The following is a 23,762-nucleotide window of genomic DNA, read 5'->3' on the forward strand; positions in this document are numbered from 1 at the left end:
TATTTGTTTGAAAGCATTATAAAGGTAAGAAAGGAGACCAACATTGACTGTGAATATATTTTTCTTATTTTCACTCATTGTCACTTTTGATTGTAATTTATAAAATGATGCTAGAGTAACAGAAATAGCATCACGCCATGATCATTTCATTACGAATACACTGATATCAAACTTGTTATTGTCACTCCACAACATCATAGAAAAAAGCCCCGTAAGACTTGAGTGCGGTGTGTAAAAACATCGAACTGAGAAAAACGCATTTGAAGTTTAGACAGCTGCAACTTTTTCTAGAATCCAGCCACAGCAATATTAATGACATCATTTTGTAGCTCTATTCTTCAGGAGAATGACTATACTAAATATATGACTGTACCCTGCCAGAAAACTGGGAAAAGCTTGTCATAAAGCCATGTACTGCCCCTAAACCAGCATGAGAAACTACATTTACGACTTCATGTGCCCGTTCCAGTGGCCTGCAAGCTAAATGAATACAAAAATTGTATAATAAAGTAGCCTTTCCATAGACAAATAAGCTTACACAATGTTCAAGTCAAAATCACGCATTTATGGAATATTTATTGAATGACCAAAATTGGTTGTTGTCATTCAACAACACTTCGCTCTACAGCATGCCAGGGCTGCAGGGTTCTTTGCTGGCTTGTGCCGTTTTGAAAGCCCAACCTTGGTAGCACTACTGACTAGATGCTCATTTTGCGACTTCCGAAGCTTTTGCAACTAGCAGCTTGAATTTCCGCTCCATTGCGCACTATGATGCCGGACACTGCTTCAAGATCACCGCACTTCTCGCATGCTCAGCTGACTCGCCCACTGAATAGTAAGCCGTATCAACCCGGTCTTGGATGCCGCTGGACGCGCTGGCTGACGATCTGATGACATCAGATGGGCCGCAGCTATGCCCAGTAGAATCAACGGCGACGTTAGATGTGCCGCTTCGGACACGGTGGTTTCGGCTGTTCGGGTAGCGCTCCTTCGTCCGCGATCTTCAGCCGTGCGTTCTATGGACGCTTTCGTTTCTTTCCGTAAGATTGACGCGTTATCTTCAGACGAGCGAAGACGAAAAGACGGTGCGTGAGCCGCGTAAACACAAGCGTAGCAGGCGACCGCAAGAAACCGGGAGCAACGGAGATACGGCGGCGCACGCAAAAAAAAAAAAAAAAGGCAAAATGATCGCCTCGGTGGGCAGGCCAGCCAATGGGAGGCGCAAGACGGGGGGGCTCGCCTTGCGCGCGCGCGTGCGTTTCGCCCAATCAGAGGCTCGGAACACCCTTCGGAAAAGTGGCTAGAGCGGTCGTTCAGCTGGAGCGGCGCCATCTTGAGCTGGCGCAAAATGCTCACAAAGAAAACAACTACAATACAAGCCCAAGATGGCGGCGGTTGGTTGGCGGCTGCACACGCGGGAAGTTTGAACAAATTTTGCCTGCCACAGGTCGTTTTGCGTCTCCCGTGGAGTTTTGAAAGCCGATTTTTTCCTATTTACCGATCGAAATCAGGGTTAATAATTTGAAGGGAGCTGCTTGAAGGCCCAAACATTCCTAAAATGCGTTTTTCCAAAAATCCATTTTTCGGCGGTTTTGTACCATTCTAGAACCCGTGTCCCCCCTTAACTACAACCTGCAAACATGATAGCATCGGATTGTAATTTGAATGTACGAGAAAACAAAATTCTGTTACGCGGAAACCCAAACACAAACCCCTTTTTCAGCATTTCTACCATACCAACAGCGGTGCACCTGGGTAGGTTACTTGCGTAAACACCATCCAGATGGCGCTCGCCTCCTTAGCAGCTATAAAACGGTAGCGGCGTGCAAATGGTAGCGGCGGTGGAGAAAAAAGAAAGCAGTTGCAGGGAAGCCTGACAAGCATTCAGGGATTTTTTAATGCTATCGCGTTCCACTCTTGAAGGCGAAGCTTAAGCGTCTCCCAAATTTTTTATATGTTCTTGAAGTACTGCTATCGAGGTTACACACTTCAGCACAGCAGGAATCTAAGTGCTGCGGTAATTGTGCCATCTTGTGCCAAACCATCGAGTTGTGCCAACCTGTGCCAAAACAGTAATTTCAAATGAAAGGGTCCCTGAAACGGTTCTGACAAATTTTGTTAATGGTGTAGGCTACAGCTACAGTAAAACATTCTCACCACAATTACAAGTTACCCTCCATAGCCATGCTTTTTCTCTCAACAAGTATGCCGAGTGATCGGGGCTAAGCTCCACCTTCACTTGCTCTGCGTCGTGATGTGACGTGTCGTTTACTTCGGGTGGTCTTGGGGCCAGCGTACGAAGCCTCTCCAACCTCTCTGCTAGCTGCCTGGCCGTCTATCCCCAGCGAGAGCTATCCAAACGGTGTGCTTTGCAAGCGTTGTGTTGCAGTGCCGAGCATGTCCAGTATTCCGGTAACCCCAGGGGAGCTGGGTGTTTTGACGGATGAGCGGAGGCGTAAACTTGATACAGTAAAAGCTCGATGATACGATCACGGCTAATACGAATTTCCGGATGATACGAATTTTTCTGTGGTCCCGGCCGAGCCCCATTACTTTGCAACGTGCTAGAGAACGGTTGTTACGAATCGATTTTCAGCCTGTGTCGGTTGATACGAATAAACGCCGCCCCACCGACGGCCGCGAAAGAGAACAGCGCGCAGTCACGCGCTTTCTCTCCTTCTCTTTTGGTGCGGAGGCGCGGCGCCGGACAGCGCGGACTCCGCGACTGGGCACGAAGAGTTTGAAGCGGTGGCGCTTCAAGAAATAAATGCTTTTTACGTACATGTGCCTGAGTGAGTTCACCTCTGACTCTTTAATTTAGCTACAGTCGAATCTTGTAATTCGAACACGCTTATTTCGAACATACCGCGTACCGACAATGCTCTTAGCAGCGCGCCAAATAACGCGGCGGCGCCTCCGACCGGCATTGCTCTGACACCGCCATAGAGCAAAAGCTCAGGAGAGACCCCTCAATGCCGCGTGCGAAGGAACGGGAAAAAAAAAAAGAACCCGCGGCGGAAATTTCCCCCTCTCTCAAATTGCAAGGTCGCCGTTTCTGCATCGCGCCGGAACAAGCGTGTACGTGCCGACTAGAGTGTTCTAGACAACCGTATTCTAGCACACACTAGTGCTGACGTCTCAGCCACGCGGATAAAATGGCAGTGAACCCTTCTCCTCTATTTTCTCGTCACATGTTGACCTTGCACGCTGCGGCAGCAGCACAGAGGGAAGCAGCGGCGGAGGCACAGTCGGGCCAACGAAACTGCCACGCCCGCAAACGCTCGCTTCCCGATAACGGCAGAAAACGAAACTTCAAGGGGCGGCTAAAATAAGCTGGCGCCAGCACGGCGGCGGGCGCGCACGGAGATGTGCGCACGGAGTCGAAGGTGAGAGAGCTACGAGGGAGTTGAGAGGGAGGGAGGGATGGCGAGGGGAGCCACCGAAGCGGCGGAGTTGACGCGGCCAAATCCGCTTCCCTGCCCCCCTCCTCCCTCACCTTCGACGGTCTCCGCGCGCACCCGTGTGCCGGCGCCGCCCGCTCGCTCCCTGAAGCTTCGTTTTCTGTCGTTATCGGGAAGCGACCGTTAGCCGGCGTGGGCAGTTTCGTGGCCCGCGCTTGCTATGCGCTTGCGCGCTGCGATATTTCACGACTCGCACCGTTCGTGCATCATGCTATGGTGCACGAATACTTCAAAAATACATCCTTTTAATTCGAACAAATTTTCGGGCGAGTTCAAATTATCGAGATTCGACAGTAGTTTTAATTGTGTTTCGATGATACTAATTTCAGCTAATACGAATATGTTTCGTGACCCCGTGAGATTCGTATCATCGAGCTTTTACTGTAATACTACCGCTGTGTTGAAGGAGCTTTAGCGTTAAGAAATGTCAGCGGCCTGATCAGCCTGCACGGTCCAGCCACCTGGTGGCACAGAGCTAATATTGCTGTAAACAAGTGTAAAACATTTTAAACTTTTAAAGACGTGTTTATGATTATGCTCCTGCCAAAAATTTATACCATTAGCAAAGTAGAATACACTTGGTTACAGCTACAGTAGAACCTCGGTGATACGAATCTTGCCGGGTCGCGTGAAATATTTGTATCATAAAAAAAAACACAAAATCAAGAAAAAAATGAATTTATTTTTCGTAGAAAAAATTGATAATAGTGGAACCCCATTGATACGTTACTCGCTGTTGCGGTTTCCCGGCTGCTATGTCATTTTCTTGCGGTCCTGACCTAAATCCTACAATTACTTCCATCTACAATGGAATCTCGATGATACGATCACGGCTAATACGAATTTCTGGATGATACGAATTTTTCTGTGGTCCCGGCCGAGCCCCATTACTTTGCAACGTGCTAGAGAACGGTTGTTACGAATCGATTTTCGACCCGCGTCGGTTGATACGAATAAACGCCGCCCCACTGACGGCTGCGAAATCTCGATGATTTCTCTTTCTCTGTTGGTACGGAGGCGCGGACGCAGCGCCGGGCAGCGCGGAGGCCGCAACTGGGTGCAAAGAGTTTGAAGCGGTGGCGCTTCTGTTGTTTTGTGCTTTTCCCCCACGCAGGCGTGGGGAAGTGCAGCTGCCGCAGCGAGCGAAGGTTCATGCGGTCTATCGCTTTAATGAAAACTGAGCGGCGTAAGCACAGCGCATACAAAGGTCAGAGCTGTGTGGAGATTGCTTTCAAGATACGGTGCGCACGTGTCACAGACCCTGTGAACGAGGCGCAGACGCCGGACCAAATTCCAAAGCAAACTTATCAGCTTCCGAAAATAATCCCACGAAAGCAAGGACAATTAAGAGTGGGCCCTCTGGTGCGCCAGCGATCGCCGGTTGCTGTCCAAAGACCGAGTCAGAGCCCAGAGTTGTCGAAACACAACACAATATATGCTTCACACAAGGCAGTTACACACTTGCACACTTAGGCTAGACACAATACATTTCAGATGGGTAATAACAAACACAAAAAAATAAGTCACGACAAGTCCAACACGTAAATTACAAAATGAATAGGAACACTAAGTGTCCAATAGTATACACCAGTGTTGGTCTTGAAATCGGACGATCTCGGCGTAACTCGGGGAAATTGTCGAAGAAGGAACTTCTTCCGGAAATGCAGACGCTCGATGAACTCGTCGACTAGCTTGCCGGGGAATCCCCTTCTTCCGCAGACGCTCGGTCTTCACGTTACATCACTTCACCGGTGCGGACTGAACTCCTGAACTCCGCTGAACGATTCTCGCACGGCGGTTATATAGCTTCCACAGGCTTTCTCGAACATTCCTATCGGAGTCGTGATCTCGTAGCATGGCCAAAGCCTGGGAATCTTCGAGGCTTTTCTCATACCTTCGACCACCGCTGTCGAAGCGTTGTAAAGGGGAGTGATGACTCATCCCGTTGGCGCACGCTCACGCTGTCGTTATCTCTTTGGACTCGCCGGGTGAGAAGGTGTCCTGGCGCGCGTGTGCTCTCTCTCTCCGGTTAACGTCGCTTTGTCGAGGCTCTTCTAGACGTTTCGGCGCCGTTGTTCGCGTTGCTGTTTGAGGCGTATGCGCTCTCCCCCTCTGTTGAAGTTGCCGCGGGGCCGGCATTTTCTTTCGCTGGCTTGCGTGACACGCGGCGCGCGCTTGGATTACGCGCTCTTTTGTGACAGCGCGACAACACCGACAGCTAGCACAGGCGCAAAGTGCAAAAACGCATTTGTTGGCAGAGTAGAAGCCACCCCCCCCTCCCTCCCTCCCATGCCGCCTATCCGCTTTGCTCCTTTCGCGTGGGAGATTGCGTCGCCAGTTACCCTTGCGCCCGGTTGCAAGATAAGCATTTGGTGCCGCAGCTCAGCGTTTGTTCTCCGTTGTGCGATCGCTCTCCGTGAAGGCGCGCTTTCATTAGCACATACGGTGCGTGGCGACGATTTTATCGCCCTTGGACTCATGCTCCACGTCTCATGCTCCTCCGCATCGCCCTCGTTGATCTCGTCTCCCATCGGTGGGCGCACCTCGTTGAGAAGCATGCTCGCTACTGCCCTTGTCGGCGAGATTTTCCCGCGGAAGCTGCATTATAACTTCCATTATAACCGGTATTTCGTCACATGCGGCTGCACTGTAAGCGGTATGCGTACACATGGAGTTCAATGGGAGGGTAAAGGGGAATCGGAAAAGGCCGCGTTGTAGCCAGTTGTGCACTATAAATGGTTACGTTATAATTGGTATATAAGTAAATGCTTTTTACGTGCGTATGCCTGAGTGAGTTCACCTGACTCTTTAATTTAGGTAGTTTTAATTGTGTTTCGATGATATGAATTTTGGCTAATACGAATATTTTTCGTGACTCCGTGAGATTCGCATCATCGAGATTCCAGTGTATTCAGTTACCCTTGATACGTCGCCAATCTGTAATTTTCCTGCATCTTACGTTGCGTTTGAATTTGGCGGTCATGTAAATTTAGCGGTGCAGCCAGCTTGCACGTCGCAACAAGTGAACGGTGCGTTGCAACAAGCGACCAGCATGTTGTCGATATGGCGTGGCCGTGCCGGCACTGTATCACATGGCCGTATTTTGAAAGCGATCTGCGACATGCACAAAGTGCGTGCCCGCACGGGCCTCATCTTCCAAACAATCTGTGATGTTGACAAAGTGCGCCTAGTACCGGATACCTTAGTATGCGCTGTGCTTTCGACGTTTGGTTTGCATTGAAGCGAGAGACAGCCGCTGCTGCCGCGCTTCCTTACTTCATCGTTTTGACAGCGAACTCCCGCGGTCATTGAGTGAGATCGGTTCGTGTTTACCTGTGCACGCGTGACCCCGTGCTTGTTAATTTAGTTAGTAAGCAAATGTTTGCAAGTTCATACGGCCGATAAAACTACTATTCTTACTTCGTACAGCTGTCTACTAATTTGCTATCGCAATCGTTGCCTCGCCTTTCGGGCGAAACTGACTTTTTTTTTTTTTTCGCGGTCCCTTGCAAAACGTATCAATGGTGTTCTACTATCCATGTCTGTTTCTTCTTGCCCAAATTGTCAATGATCCGCCTTCTGGAAGGCGTAAAAGTGCGCCCGCGTGATCTCACGTATGTTTTCGCACACCACCGAATGCCTCAGCATGTCGAGTGCAGGGATCGTTTTGGCTGTCGTGGCTGCTGCCGCGGTCGTCGTTGCTGCAGCGGTCCTCGTCTTCTTTCTCGCTGGTCAAAGCATCAGCTAGGCTGTGGTGTGGTCCGGTCCGCTCGATGGATCCCGCCCAGATTTCGCTGTGCCGGTCGCTCCGCTGGCTCAGCCGCCACCGCCACTGTTGCTCACGCGTTCCTAACAGCCGTTTTTCGTATTAAGAGCAATGTATTTCGGCTAGGGAATGTTACGAATTCGTATCACACTGAAATTCGTTCCAGCCGTGATCGTATCGCCGGGGTTTTACTGTATACAGTCGAAGCCACTTATAAATTGATATATCGGTTGTATATGCACTGAAATGTGGTCATTATGATTTTCCGACCCTCCCTATGGAAACTGCTCCCAGATATAACAAACATTTTTTAAATTGCTGTACTGCTACAACGGCCGCTTTGAACTTTGTCGCGGTAAAAAGAGGGCACACACGAAGTGCCAAAGCACAGAAGTGCTGCGAAACTGGGTGCACGGCAGCGCGTCCCACACCAGTCCAACTGCAACCATGATACGGCTTTCGAGATGAGCCTTGCGTGGATTTCGGAAGCCTCAAAGAAAGTCATGCGTGGTCACGCGTTTTCAAGGCCTCCAGGCCGGCGGAGGCCTGCCGCATACAGCATACAGTCAAATCTTGTTAGTACATACCCGTTTAATGTGTAATTGCGGTTTAAATGTCGCGAAGATTCCCCCACCCAGCCCCCATATAACCCCATGTATTGGCTGACCGCATAAGCCATAGTTGCTAATTACCCACCAAACGGTTAGTGCTTACTATTTTTCTTGTTCTTCACGCACAGGCACAAAATCTGCAAAATCTCATGTGCGCAGACGTTAGATTGACGAGTTACGACGCCCGGACGACAGTCGCCAGCGATAGTGAATTTAAAACATCTACTCATACAGCTGTTGCCGATTGCCGCGCACAAAAGCATGGCCTTCGAGATCAGCTCCCGGTAATGCGGAAAAGCTTCCGGTAGGGGGTGCGAATTCGGCTGTCGCCGTTGGATCCAGTTCAAGTAGTAACCTCGTAGACTTACATTTTATTGCGAAGCGCATTTCTGCCATCACCGTGGACGTCGCTCTGAGGTTCCGTATAAAGTCCAAACACGGCAGCATCGTCGCCGCGCCCTGCTGGGTGTACAAGTGAAAGCTTGTGAGGGTCAGCCGACTTCTCGCGTGCGCGAGGGAGGAAGGCGCGGGAGCCGAGAAAGGAAGGAGCTTACTTCGGCGGTGGCGGCCATATCTTGCAAGCGATCTGCGACGTTTAAAAAGTGTGTGCCCGCGTGGGCCTCATCTTCAAAGTGTTCTGCAGACAAAGTGCAACTAGTGCCAGTAGCTTCGTATGTGCTATGCTTTTGATGTCTAGTTCGCGTTGAAGCGAGAGACGGCACGCTTGCTGCTGCTGCGCCTCCTCCCTCCAGCGTTTTGAGGCGAATTTCCGCGGTCATCGAGCGAGACGGGTTCATGTTTACCTGTGCGTGTGTTACACCGTGCTTATTAATTTTGTTAACCTCGTGGACAAACTGGCTCACAGTCTTATCGAGTTCGAAGATGCCGTAGTCACGGCAATGCCGCCACCGCAACAAGTGAAGATTACCGATTTTTCGCTGCCTACCCATAAAGCCTGTCTTAGCATGTGTGTTTAAGATCATAGTGATGTAATTCTTTTCCGGCCAGTAAGTAGCAGTTGGCGGTTAATTCGTGCATCGTTTAGTGCATACCTAAACGTCGTTGCCGGCCGACTACGTATTAACGAGGTTTGACTGTATACAGTGCCGTCCACATATAACGATACTATACACTATAACGATATAACGAACAATGAGTCGAGCTAAGAGTATCAACTTATGCATTAGGGCTATGAGAAAAAAAAACATATAATGTTATTCACCGCATATCGGATATAACAATTGAAATTTTGCTTCTGGATGGCGTTTTTAATCCAGAATAATCGTGAAAATTGCGGTCCTGCATTGCCCTTAACCGAGACGGGGCGAAAAGTTCGCCTACGAGAGTTCGTATCTGCCGCCATTACCGCGCGCAGATTGCGAAAGCCACGGAGAGCATTGCAAGTTGGTGCAGTGTGCACAAGATGGCGCCAGCTGCTTTGCCTCCACGTCACCGCGGTCGCGCGAAGAGAGGGCGGAAGAAAGGCGATAAGCGAAGGCAACGCCTCCTCTGGCGAGGGGCGGCTGCGCTCCCTGCCGTGTTCTCGCGATCCTTGAGATGAAACTGATTTTGCAAGAGGGGGGGAGAAAGCATGGATGGGAGAAAGCGATAAGCAAGCGGCGCCTGCGCGGCCTACGCTCCCTTTACAATCTCCCTCTCTCAGCGAGCGCGGAAATGCACTGCGGAAGCAGCGGGAGGTGCGCCGACAAAGCGCAAAGCTGCGTCTCTGAGACGAAGCTGCAAATTTTTCAAGACGAAGTACGAGCTCGCGCAGTGAATGATATCGACGATTATGAAAACCGGGAGCGCCACGATCATGAAGGCTAGAAGCAGTGTCTATGCCAATCAACGGAAAAGGCGGGCTTCGTGCTCTACGACGAAACCCCCATGAGCGAAACCAACACGGTGGTGTCCGAACTCTGGGAGCACGTCGCTACTTACGATGAAATAGGTGGTGCTTCGATGGAGGAGCTTCTGAGTGCAATAGTGCTGCCTTGTTCAGTGAAGAGAACTCCGATGGGGCGATTGTTGTCGCGACAGACGGCGGCGTTGTGCGACGACAGCAGCAGCAGTGACGACGCGATTGACAATGGCCCGTCTTTGACACCGACCCCGAGTTTCAACCAAAGTGCAACGTCGTCGATCGAGTCGCTCTTTGAATTCATGCACGCTAAATTATAGCCGCCAGTGTTCGCACAGCAGATGGACGCGATGCACACGGCGGTTGTGAATCCGAAACTTCTGCGAAAGCAAGTGAAGATTTCTATTTCAGCGTGCCTAACGATTGAGACGCTATTTAGAGGTATAAATAAAAGTTTTATTTTCCACGGCCTACTTTCTACAGCGTCGATTTTTTTTTTTATCCCAAGTGGCAGTTTCGGTTTTGGGACTGCAAAGGTACATTCGGCATTTTTTTTTTTTCGGCAGTCCAGATATAGCGATGATCGGTTATAACGATCGGATTTCTCGGTTTTCTCGATATCGTTATAAGTGGACTGCACTGTAGTTGCCGACCAATTTTTCGGACTCCGAAAATTCGGATTTGTTGGATAGGTGCTTCCGTGAACTACAATCACTGGCCAGAAGTTGAACTACCGGATACTGATTAAAATTACAGAAAAATGTCCATGGTATGTTCGCATGTCGTCTGTGTGCATTTGTTAGTTGGCATGGCTGGGTTCGGGGTCAGTGCCAATGCTGACCCCATAGACCTGCATCTTGCTGATCTTGTGAACAATGTGCTTGGGCTGTGTGTAACTGAAACAGCATTTATCTTTACTTCAGAGACCAGCCCGCACAGTAATGGGGGGAGAAATGCCAAGTAGAAATGCTAAGCGCACTGTTCGTGGATGATAATTCCCTCTTCTAAAGGCGAAGGGATAAGCTTCATGTTTAGGCCACGTGAAACACGAGCTTTTGTACCGAAAAAAAAGGGGGGGGGGGTAGGGGGGAGGACACCATTTTAAGGAAACCGCTAAAAAATGCACCGCCTACAAGAGAATAGATTTTCCAGCTAGGTAGCACAAACTGCTAATTTAAGCTGGAAAACCATTTAATTGGAAACACTGCACTCAACAGAGCGCTTCACTGTGTGATCGAGGAGGCAAGTAAACTTCGCCATGTTGGATTGGCTAGACTGGCTCGTGGGCTCTGAGATTGCACCAGGCCATGGCAATCTTGGAGGGCACACCCAGCTGCCAGCCAGTGCACCGTGCCAAAGAGAGAGCGAAGTAAATCCACTAATACAGTAGAACTTCGTTATGTTCCTGTTACGTACAATTTCCCAGTGCCAACGTTCGCTATTGAAAACACAAAATGTGACCCAGTACAATTAGGCTTTTTTTTTTTACCAGTTCATACGTTCCCGGAAAACACTTTGCCAAACTGCAATCGTATGATCTGTTTTCCTGCAGCTAGATCCCATATAAAAAAAGAAAAGACATGCGCGACGAGAACTGAAGCCACTCACTGCAGCGGCTTTCCCGCAATACTTGTCTGCCCATCTCGCATGAAAACGCCTTTATTTCCCTATGCAGAAATAAAAGCAAAAAGCGAGCGCAGAAAGGAAAAACTAGCATAGCGATTCATTACTGCAGTCACGTGGCACACAGGCAGCACTCCTATTGGCTGACGCAACTTTGAATTGCTGGCACGCTTGTTATGTGCAGAATTTGGCAGCTGCGCGCTTCGAGTGTTCAAAGGCCGACATTTCAAGATCTGCCTGGTTATCTCGAGTTTCTCTTTGCTGCGTCCTAGTTGCTGCATGATGGTGATAAAGAAATGATTCGCGCAAGATAAGGGAATCCATTTGTTTTTCTTTGTGGCTGCAAAGCTGCTTTATATCGAGCGATCTGATGGGTGCAAAGGTGTAGAAAAGTTGAAAAATCAAAATTAGTCTGACAGGAATGAAAATTGACTAGTTAGCTATTACAGTAAATGATTGCTAATTTGACGTTTGCTGATTTAAAAAATAGAACATTTCACATTTGCCATCTGACCCTGCTAATGTGCCAATGCACCATTCTTGGCAGCATTTTGTCGCACACCAGCTTTTGTGTTTATTAATTGCATGGCAAGCCCTTGAGTGTGGAAAACCCTTTGAGGGTATGGTGAATGGGCAAGGCAAAAGTGCTGTTAACATCCATAAAATAGCTGCAGCTGGCAGTACTTTCGTTTTTGATCACTGTGAGGCATACAGCTCGCGCATTGTTGGCAAAATAACCAGAAGATGCGCAATAAAAGAATACTTATTCAAATGATGAGGCATTCATCACACTAGGGCCTTTGGCGTGACGTCTCGTTGTTCTGGAGAAGTTTTGTTTCATGCTTGTTCTCCCGAGTGTTTCGGACGGAGCAGTTGAACCTCTACACTCGAACCAACCTTCCATCAGGGGGTTCGGTGAACTATGACTGGGCTGGGGGCAGCAACTGCTGGGTTTGTTAGCTCCATCATCTGTTATCACACCCTGCTGTGTAAATGCATATTTGCTGTCATATGATATTTCCGCTCACGAATGCCTCCATTGTGTGAATCTACATAAACAGCTCACCCTAATCGGGCTGTCTTTCAGTTCGGAATATATGAACAATGTTGAATGCAAAGTATTAAACCAATGGTAAAATTATAATATTCGATTCGTATTTGAAGTTCTCAATACAGTCGAATCCCCCTACAACGAATGCTGCTACAACGAAATTTCCGCCGCAACGAAGATTTTCCGATTCCCCGTCAGCTGCCCATAAAAAGTAATAAAAAAGTTTCTCCATAACGAAGGCGTTTTATTCGGTATTTCCGCTTCAACGAACTTTTCGAGAACTGGGACTAAATTGAAATTTTAACTGCTGAGTAGTCAAATTAGAAAGCCCTTCCAAAGCTGTGACGATCGTATGTCTGCTTGAACTAGGTTTTCGCAAACGAAATCAAGTTCAAAGTACTGATTTACGCCACTGCAATTCGTAGCTACGCATGGTCATCACGCGCCTGCGCGAGACTGCATGGGATCACCACAATCGCTGCCGTCTTCTGTGGTGTGTGTGTCCGGTCGAAATGGCTACGCCAATGAAGAAGCGTAAATTTCTCTCTCTTGAGAAGGCACATATGATAGCCGAGGCAGAAAGCAGAAGGAAAAAATTTCGCAGCTTCGCCCGAAAGGCGCAAACATCGATTGCGATAGCAGATTAGTAGAAAGCTATATGAACTAAGGATTGTAGTTTTATTGGCCATATAAACTTGTAAACATTCGCTTACTAACCTAAATACCAAGCACAGTGTCACGTAAACATGAACACATCTCGCTCTACGACTGCGGAAACCCGTTGTCAACACGCTGGAATGAGAAGGCGCGACAGCAGTGAGCGAATTGACCTCCGTGCCGTCTCGCTTCAATGTGAACTAAACGTCGAAAGAACAACGCACACGACTCTACTGGCACTAGTTGCACTTTGCCCACATCGCAGATCGCTTTGAAGATGAGGACCGCACAGGCATGCACTTTGTGGACGGCGCAGATTGCTTTCAAGATACGGCGGCCGCGACGCAGCTGCTGTTATCAACATGATGGCAACGTCTCGTCGTCTGGGGAAAATGACAACCCGCTAGACACACGGACTCCGGCGACTGCTTTGAAAGTCATGGATCCTTTTGACCTCATCAAAGCTCACGACAATGACATTGCAATGGCTCTTTTCACGGACTGTGAGACTCGCGTAACGCCTTTGCTTGCCGTGAAGCGTAAGAAATCCAGGCTGACCGACTTCTGGAAATGAAACTTCCGGTAAGCGCAAGCTTGCCAAGTTTGCCGACTTTGTCATAAATATGCAATGAAATTGTGATAATTCAAACCGCTTCATTGCGACGGTGCATGTGCCGCAAAATGAGTTTCACGATCGGCCGGGCACGCGCGTTGAGTTGGGCATCGGCCGCAATGTACGAAAAATCCTGTAACAACGGCGCGGAATGCATTCTCTCGTGAAGTTGACAATATCGACTGCCTTCCGTTCATTGCAACCTTTGCCCCCAGGCTTTCGCGGAGATTTTCCGGACGATGGTTTCAGTTTTGTTCGCGGCTTTGCCGTTTGGCGTACGTATATACATACTAATTTCGCGTCAACGAAGTTCCTCTACAACGAAATTTTTCGCGTGTCCCGTGAATTTCGTTGTAGCGGGACTCGACTGTATTCACACAATCCTAGTGTCAAAAAGTAGGTGGATGCAACACGTGTACAGTTGATTGTTCTTGTACTGGGCGTTAAATTAGCATTTAGTGAGTGGTGTTTTTGTTGGAAGTGTAGTTACAGATATTGTCATCGTGTTCAGAGTTTTAAACATGATATTTTATGTGTTTCCAGTACTTCGTGGTTACTGGTGCGGAGGATGGCAATGTGTGCATCTGGAGGCCAGAGACTGAGTGTCCTCCACAGGCAGAAGAAGAAGAGTCTGAAGACGAAGTAGCTGATGACAACTCTCGGGCCAGTGCTGATAGAGATGACAAGTCTGATCATTCTCGTGATTGGTCACGATCAAAGAGCAGGTCACGGTCTCGTAGCCGATCACGTGGAAGGTCGCGTGATCGTTCAAGAGATAGATCGCGTGATCGTTCAAGGTCCAGGTCAAGAGGTCGTTCTAGGGGGCGATCTAGGGACAGAGGGAAGTCACGCGACCGCTCCCGTGAGAGATCCCGAAGCCGTTCACGTAGGCGTTCAAGGGGGCGATCGAGGGATAGATCAAGGGATCGGTCCAGAGATCGAGGAAGGTCACGTGGCCGTTCAAAGGGAAGGTCAAGAGACCGCTCTAGGGTTAGGTCAAGGGATCGCTCCAGGGGTAGATCAAGGGATCGCTCCAGGGGAAGGTCACGGGACCGCTCCAGGGGTAGATCACGGGACCGCTCCAAGGGTAGGTCACAGGATCGTTCAAGGAAGAGGTCAAGGGACCGCTCCAGGAAACGGTCCCGAGACCGGTCCAGGGGAAAGTCAAGGGACCGGTCCAGGGGAAAATCAAGGGACCGCTCTAAGGAAAAAGCAAGGAACAGATCAAAAGATCGCACTAGGGACCGATCCAGAGACCGCTCCAGGGGGAGGTCAAGGGATCGTTCACGTGACAAGCACAGGTCAGACAGGGATCGCTCTAAGGAAAAGTCAAGCCGTTCCGATAAGGAAAAATCTGATCGTAGCCGTTCGGACAAAAGCAAATCCGACCGGGAAAAATCTGATAGAGATCGGTCAGAGAGGGATAGGTCAGAGAAAGACAAAACAGACAATGATAAGTCAGACAGGAGCAAATCTGACAGGGAGAAATCGGACAAAGACAGAAGTGACAGGAGTCGGTCAGATAAGGGCAAGTCTGACAAGGACAGATCCGACAGAGACAAGTCAGACAGAGACAGGGAAAAATATGACAGGGATAGCAAGTCTGACAGGGATGGTAAATCTGACCGTGATAGCAAATCTGATCGTGGTAAGTCCGACAAAGATCGTTCCGAGAAGCCTGAGAAAGGAAAGTCTGAGCGTGACCGTTCTAAAGATAGGTCTGATATCAAGGAAAACAACAGTTCGGAACGAAACAAAACATCGGACCGGGACAAGTCTGACAAAGTAGATGGTGAGAAGCTAGAGAGAGAAAATTCACACCGGGACAGGTCTGATGGTGAAAGCAAGTCTGATGGAGACAAGTCTTCAAGCAAGTCTGACCGAGTAGAAAAGTCATCTTACAAGGTGATTTTCATTACACTTATTATGCTATATAATTTGGTTATGCTTCAGAGCCATGCATGCGTGTGTGTGTTTTCTTGCCATCTCTTGTGACTTTGTTCTTAACAAAGGCTGCTCTTGGTATTCTGTTTTGTTGCATTCTTTCTTTTCAAGTCGTCAAGGAGCTACACCAACTAAATGAACGTGGTGAAATGCACAAAAGGGATCGTCTCCAGCAATGGCTCGGGAGTTTACCATAATGCCATGTTTTTTGAGGTCTAGCTATAGGTGTTATCCTATGCTGGTTGACTGTTATGGATAATGAGGAAATGGAAAGGTTTGAAAATCCTGAAAAGGCAATTATTGATACGGTACTCATATACAACTTTATGAAAGGGGGAAAAAAAATTGACATCCACCTGGATGTAGCATGAAGCTACAAAGGAAACCCGCACGGGCTTTTCGGAAACAAAGGTTTGTAGTTGTTGTAATTCAGTCAAAGCTGCACAACTGGAGTACACATTGCAGTGCTACTGGACACAGTCCTCAGTTACTGTTCCTGCTATAATAAATACAACATTTTATATTTACTGATTGTGGAGATAGTTGCACAACTATTCTCATTCCAAGTACCGTATTTACACGATTGTAGGTCGACCCATTTTTTCAAAGTTGACAATCCAATGTTGGGGGGTCGACTTACAATCGAAACCGAACCGTGTACCGCTGGTAGCGGCAAGAGAAACGAGAACTCAGGGGCGCCAGGGCGTGGTTACAACTTTGCACCTATGTTTCCATGGTTACGGTAGAAGCCTAGCGTATTAATTTACCGTATTGCATACATTTTGATTGCGCGCACCAAGAGCGCACGGCTCTTGTGGGAGCATCGATCATGGAAGAGCTGCCGTTTGGGGGGTATTGGTAGCTGGCGGAAGAGCCGCCGTTGCCGCCGTTGGGGGGGTATTGGTAGTTGGCGTAAGATCTTTTCTTTGAGATACGATTGTTTTCGACGGCCGCGTGCATCTGTTACTTCTGCTGTTGTGCTGAATCGTCGCCCTGTCATGAGTGCCAAGAACTTTCGGCACTCGTTCACAGCAGCGTTCAAACGGGCTGCTATCCTCCATGCCGAGGAAACTAACAACTGCGCAGCGGGACGCAAGTTTGGAGTCAGTGAACGTGTGGTGCGGCAGTGGCGGCTTCAGCGCGAGGAAATTCGGCATCCCTGGCTACTGTGTGCGGGTGGGTCCTCTCTGCGTGGGCGGCTGTACCACGCGATGTCGTGGTGCGGTCGTTCGCGAAGTGTGGACTCTCACTTGATGACGATGTTCTGTGGGACTGCAGCAGCTATGACGACAGCAGTGCCAGTGAGGTCGACTCTAGTGACGATGAGTAGTCTTAGCAACCCCACCAATAAATTTCCCTTGTGTGAATGCACTCGCGTGGTTTTTCTCTCTCTCCCCCCCCCCCCCTTTTTTTGAGACATGCAATTTTGGGGGGTTCGACCTACATTTGAGTCGACTTACAATCGTGTAAATACGGTATAACTTAAAATTAAGTTACTTTTCAAGGTATGTCCAAGGCAAAAAATTGGCAGGTTATTCTACAAAAATGATTACAACCTTTTGTGCACATTACCTGACTCGTGACTTCAAAGGTACATGGATTGCTAACATAATACTAAAGGAGAAGGGACCTCAGTGAATCGAAAAATTGTGGATCCTTAAGGTTGCTGTCTGTTCTATGTACTACTACAGTAAAGCCTCAATAATTCGATTTCACATTCCCGAAAGAAAATGACCGAATGTCGAATTATCGAAAGTATCAGAAAACAATACGCTTTTATTTACTGAATGAATCTGGAAATCCCGTTTCTATATTACACAAACGCAGTGCGGAAGCTGCAATTCTCATCTTGTAACTGATTAGCACGGCCGACTGATGCATGTGACAGTGGTTTGTGATACCACATGACCACTACCTCTAATTTTCATGATACATTGAGAAGTCTTTGTGAGCACACCCTGCACCACACAGGTGCACTGTTTTCAGCATATGTTTTGGAATGCTCACATTAAAAGAACGTATAATTAAATGTTGGTAGCGCATTCAAAAAATTTCAGAACCATTTGATCGTTAAGGTCTCAGTTGTCTAATATACAGTGATGTGATTGTTAACGGTAATTGAGCCGAACTGTGCCAAGAGGTGAAACCTGCTACATCCTGCTACATTTTTTGGGAAATTGCGTAGTTTGTGCTGAGCCTCTGCCAAGACGTCTTGTTTTGGTCTTTGGGACAAACAGAGGACAGCAGGTGCCCGAAATCATTTATTTAGTCTCCAAATTGCAGTTGTCACAGCTAGACGGATGCAGCTTACCATAGTGACAAGTTTAATTTTCGTTCGTGAAGCAGTTTAAAAAAGTACCGTTGCCCATCACGACTGTCTAAAATTGCCCTGATAGCTTAGGTACAAAGACATTTTCTTTAGCACCACGTCTCGTTATCGGTGCCGCCAGCATCAAGACGCGTACCCTGCAGTGAACTGCATTGCTGTTCACTTCGTGGAGCTAGAGTGCATGTGGAACATTTGCACATGTTCAAACGGCTGGTAGCATGCAAAAACAGGCAAGCTTGCACAGAGCTTCACGTACTGACACTTATGCGCTCGAATCGTCATTCCACAAATTTGATTACAGTGCTGTTAGATCAAGATGGCCATTGTGTCCTCTGCGCAAGCCTAAGACTAAAGGTATATGTAGTGTACATGCTTTTGTTTCGGGAAGGAAGCGATTTATAATTTACACGAAGTCCCCTCAAAAATTGCACTTTTGTTGAGAAGCGCTTGTTGCCATCTTCGGTGAACTTGCATGAAACTGCACATGCAAAATTGAATGAGGGAGACTACAAGAGTGCAGCATCAGTGTGACAAGCAATGATAAAACAAGCGCATCTATGGCTGCCAACGTAGTCTAGTACTGTGATATTGTGCGAATTTGATGCTAGCGCCTTTCACTTTGCTTGCGAAAGGCCACCGCGGCTGCCTCGCATTTTTATAGACGCCCGTACTTGACAAAAATAGCTTTAAACAGACAGGGACAGGCAGCCACGCACGCCCTCTTCTGCCTCGTCTCTTTAGCACTGTTTTGTCAAGTATGAACGTTCAACTAGCTCTATTTGCTTATTGTCCGCGAAAAAGTACAGAGCTCAAATATGTTAACAGGAACGTGTGAGCTCATGGCCGTCAATGGCCGTTCTCGAGAACTGCCTGTAAAGTGGAAGTTATTTCTCTTTCCCTACCATGGGGTAAATAGGTGTTTTCTTTATGTTACGGCAGATGTTTTTTTTTTTTTCTGAAGGAACTATGTACTACAGTCAATATTTAATGTAATACATAAACAGAAAGCAAAAATGAATGCTCTTTTCACGCATAAACATTTTATTAACGAGATGTATGTCATAAAAAAAGATATAAATTGTTAAAAAGCAAGATTGTGTTATAAAAATGAACAAAGTTTGTAAAGACACGCTCGTATCTACTAAGAAAAAAATGTCACGAAAATTGTGAGATATACAAGCACTATCTCCAAAGAAATCAAAAATTGCAAGCACTACAACTCAAATCAAACTGCAAGCACTACAGTTGGGTGTGCCGGGTTGTGGCCGCCGATGTTCCGGGCTGGTTTGCGTCGTCGCTTTCAGACTCAAAAGACCGACGAAAAGTCAGCGTCCTCTGACTCGCTGCTATTCGATGTATTGTTAAGATCAGCCGCAGAGGCAGTGGAATCGCGATATCTGCGATCTCCTGGAGCACGTGCGCCGTTTCTGCAGCCGGACATTTATGCCGTCTACTTCGGGGCGCGTTTAAAAATCAACACCTGGCAGGAAAAAAGTGAACTGCTTAGAAAACAAAAATATAGTTTAGTCTCTTTCATGTCCGATGGCGCAGTGTGTCCGTGAGTGGTGCGGAAGTCTCGAAAGCGGCGTTGCAAACCATCGATAGTGGGCAGCCATTTTTTTTGTTCGCCTTTGACGATTGCGAAACTTCGGAGCATGTTTAAAAATCGCTGCCTCGCGGGTAAAAAGTGAACTGCTTAGAAAAATAAAATATAGTTCTCTTCCTTCACGTCCGATAGCGCAGTATTGTCCGTGAGTGGCGCGGAAGGTCTCGAAAGCAGCGTTTCAAACTATCGTAGAGGGCTAACCATGCCCAATGGGCACGGTACGGAAAGAGTTAACATGAAATTTAATTGCATTATACCTAGAGTGATTAGTAAGGTGTACGTATTTGAGCGTACCATTTCTGTTCTCAACAAATGCATGTTTGTATTCAGAACAGTACAAATACTAAGTTTTAGTTTACTTATTATACAGGGGGTGGAATATTTCATTCCACCTGCTGCAGAGGCCTATGTAATTGTGCTACTAAGGAGAGAATGGGGTGTCACTATTGAATCTTGGCTACGGCCCAGTGGGTGTGAAACACAAAAAAAAGTGTGGTAAAGAACTCGTCAACGTTAATCTAGAGCCTTCTATTACTGCACCTCATAGTTCTGAGTAGGTTTTGGGCATGAAGGCCCATACACTTATTTAGCCTTGCATTTTATGAACCACAAGGAGTTGTGAACCTAAGGATTCTGGCCATCAGCCAATAGATCAGCACAGCAGGTAGACTTCCCCACACAACTGCAACACTTGTACTGAAAGCGGGAGCGTGTAATCGGGAGCGCTCTTTCTGCTTTAGCTTGAAAGGTCTTGTCTTACACACCCCACATAAGCATTGCGGAAAGCCTCCTTGAAAGACATCTAGTATGAATTGCATTGGGAAAGTGTTTGTGTATTAGGAGGCCTGGAGTCACGGGAATAAACTTAAAGTTCTCCACAGGAAAATTAATAGCAATCAGTGAAATTAATCTCTGGGATATCCTAGGCAAGAATATGCATGCATGTGCATATACCGATTTTCATCTGAGAACATGGTAGTACGGCTCTAGCTAGAATAAATATGTGTGGGAAAATGCGCTTGGTAACTGCTACAAATGGTTAATTTGGTATCTCAAAGTGAAGTAATATGTGTGCTTGGTAACTGCTGCAAGATTAATTTGGTACTCCAAAGTGATGTTTTAGATGCTCCAAAAGGTGCTCCAAGGTGGCCGGGACCAATCACATCACATAATAAAGAGAAAATAAAAATCGATGCGAAATTTTTGTGTTGGTACTTTTTTAAAGGGGGGGATGTCTCGGCAAGCTGCAGGTTTGAATGATATTGCTTTTTTAGCAATGCTAGAGGTGACTTGCAACGAATCTTGGCAACCTGAACCAGCAGTGTCTTAAGAGTATGTTTTAATGTTAATATGCAAAAAACTAATGTCCAACATTTTCGTAAGGGGAATGAGAGGCATTTGGTAGTCGGCATCTTCAATAAAAAATCCCGACCTGTGTCTCTTTCCGTACCACTTGTGCGCTGCCCTTTGCAAGATCTGAAGAATACGTTTATCCAGGCCAAGTAGTCATATCGGGCCTAGATCAAGAAAAGTCTGCTGAAGAATATAAAAATTGGTTGAAGCACATTTGGACAAGTAAAATGAACAAGTTGCATGGTGCATGCAAGATAACTTGTGGTCAAATACAGTTATAGAATAGGTGCAGAGGGAATGGAAACATTAGAGAATTTGATGCAGTGATGAGATTATGAAACATACCGTCATAGAGGGTATGACGTTATGGGATTGGGGAAATTGGAGATCCCTGGGAGAGGCTTTCATTTTGTAGTGTGCAACGGATGTAACCACAAGACTAGCTAAGACGGCATTCATATTCTTAAAAACTTGAACACACAAACTTCCCAATAAATCTGCTTGCCTCCACAATACTGCACCACTGCGCATTACCATTACAACTTGAGAAAAGTCTATTGCAGCAAAATTTCACTATGGCTAAATTGGTTATAAATGAGTCGTATATGCAATTGAAGCAAAATGATAAAGCTGCAGGGCTAGAAAATGTCTTATTTTCTTATTCACTGCGTTTAAATAGCTGCTTGCTGACACTTGCACCTGGTGGTTAGCAGATCTGACACAAATCTCTGCGCTTGGCATCCCAAATTTTCAGTGCACTGCAAACGGTAACTAATCTTGGAGGTTATGCCGAGGAGCCACACTGGTTCTCAACATACTTTTGCAAGGTTTTCATTATGCATTCACTAATATTTCAAGGCACAAGTAGTCTGCCTAGGCAGGCCACTTGCTCTCTGCTTTCTTGGGCCACATTCATGCTGCACACGTTCTAGAGTGTCCTGAGCAGAGGTAGGTGCTCTGAAAACACGTTAGTGTATTTGGCGACAACTAGTCAAGTATGCAGTGCTCTTGGATGACAACTTGGCACTGTCATTAGTGATTGTCAGCTTTTGGCCACATGTGAAGAGTTGCTGATTGCACCAGTCTTACAACTTCCCAAAACTGCAGAATTTTCTGCAAGGCTTTCTGCCACTTGCTTATGCCCTGACTGTGCTCGCACTAGCCACAGAAATTACCTTGCCTTTGGTGTCCCTGCCTTTCCCCTTCTGTCTCTCTCTCGCCTTTGGTTGCTCATGTAGCATTCTATTTCTTTTTCTCTTTCTGTTTGGCACGCAAGTAATAGATAGTTATGTTGAGCAAGCAGCTGTGGCATGTGTTGAGATAAATGTCTCCTTACTTTAGCTCCATGTTTAACTAGATTAACTAGTCCAGTTAACTAGATTAATTAGAGTGGTTTGTTTCAGCACCAGCTAAAGTTTTCAAGTGTACTGACTGGATGGCCGCTTTCTTTCCAGATGCCTTCATCAGTGAAAGAGAAGTTGAGCTCATCACACAATAGCAAGCCGTACTCAAGATAACCACCAAGTGATCAGCGTTGGATGTGATGCTTGTTTCATTCATGAATCACTTTGTTGTGTGCATTTTTTTTCCAAGAGAAACTCACATGGTCATGATTTTTCATGCACTGCTGTCCATTTCTTGGGAGTCTTCTGTTCGTCCCTCTTTTTTCCCCCCCTGGTTACCATAAGTGATGTGATCCAACATTCTCATTACGACAAGGCATTCATACTTGCTACTGTAGATTTTGTGCTTCGGTGTCCAAGAAATTTTAGTTAAGTGAAGCCTACAATGCAAGGAACAGCATTCTGCATCTTTTAAAAATATGTTCATGTGAGTGTGTGGAATATATGTCTCCCAAAATCACTTATTGTCTCTTGGGTCGATAAATTCGGTATTGAAAAATATTTGGCGTGGTATTCTCTGAATGCTAAAAGACTTAGTTTAACATGTACTCCCATCTTATAAGCTTACTTGAAAAAAAATTTTCATTAATCACTCGGGCTGCCACCTTCAAACTGCCAGTAATGAGATACATCTGCAAGAAGGCCAAGTGTTGTGTAGTTGGATTAATCATGTCAGTTGTGAAATTGTACAGGATGTTCCAGATAAGCCAAGGTTTACATACGTGCGGAGGTATCGTATTCCCATAATGAACGTACTTTTTTTCCCCGAAAAATGTGCTCTAAGTTAGGGGGGGGGGGGGGTGCATTCATTATGTGGGGTAAAATTTTTAGCGAGTTTTCCGCGGCCGCCTGTAAAACATAATTATGGGGGCTGCTTCGAACTTTCTCAGAATGTGAAGGCGAAAGCCTAGTTGGACCCATAGCGATGTGGAATGAAGTTAAGCCCACGCAGCGACGTATACAAGCCGCCGTTTCCAGAATGTTCTACGGGTGCCGCCGCTGACATTTCCTTCCTCAGTGCCACCACCGTGATTGCCCTAAGCACTGCGCTGCTGCTAACATTTCTCTCGTCCCCAGCGCCGCCGTTGCCCTTTCCCTCAACGCCTTTGAGCGGGAGGGGCGGGATAGGAACGCTAGCACAGAATTGGATTTACAAACGTTAGTGCTGGCCCCATTACTCCTCACTAGATTCCACGCACCACCTCATATTTACTGTTGCACCAAATTCTATGTTGCATTAAGAGTTTTAGATAGGGGCAAGGGCCCCAAAGAAATAGCGTCGAAGCCACTGCACATGCGCGAGACGCAAACTGCGTTTGGGTTTTGCGTCGGACACGTTTTACTTAGCGGGAGCCACAAAATCTTTGCGTCAACAAACATGGCGGCACCCATCGAAGCGACGGCTCTAACGGAGCACCAAACTGGATTCGATTCGTGGTAACGCTTCACGTGAAGTTAAGCTAGGAGAAATGACTGCAGTTATT

At 47.1% G+C, this 23,762-nt stretch overlaps 1 protein-coding gene across 1 annotated transcript in view; it reads left to right on the forward strand.

Annotated features, from left to right (window-relative positions):
- LOC119434954 (serine/arginine repetitive matrix protein 5-like) overlaps nucleotides 1–22,738 on the forward strand; it is a 67,091-nt gene extending 44,353 nt beyond the window's left edge. The window contains exons 12-13 of the mRNA XM_037701956.2: nucleotides 14,187–15,548; nucleotides 22,330–22,738. Coding sequence (XP_037557884.1) covers nucleotides 14,187–15,548; nucleotides 22,330–22,392 — 1,425 coding nt within the window. The 3' untranslated portion in view covers nucleotides 22,393–22,738. The remainder of the gene's footprint in view (nucleotides 1–14,186; nucleotides 15,549–22,329) is intronic.
- Nucleotides 22,739–23,762: the final 1,024 nt, after the last annotated feature.

This window comes from Dermacentor silvarum, chromosome 1 (genome assembly GCF_013339745.2).
Source record: "Dermacentor silvarum isolate Dsil-2018 chromosome 1, BIME_Dsil_1.4, whole genome shotgun sequence".
Classification (NCBI taxonomy): Eukaryota; Metazoa; Arthropoda; class Arachnida; order Ixodida; family Ixodidae; genus Dermacentor; species Dermacentor silvarum.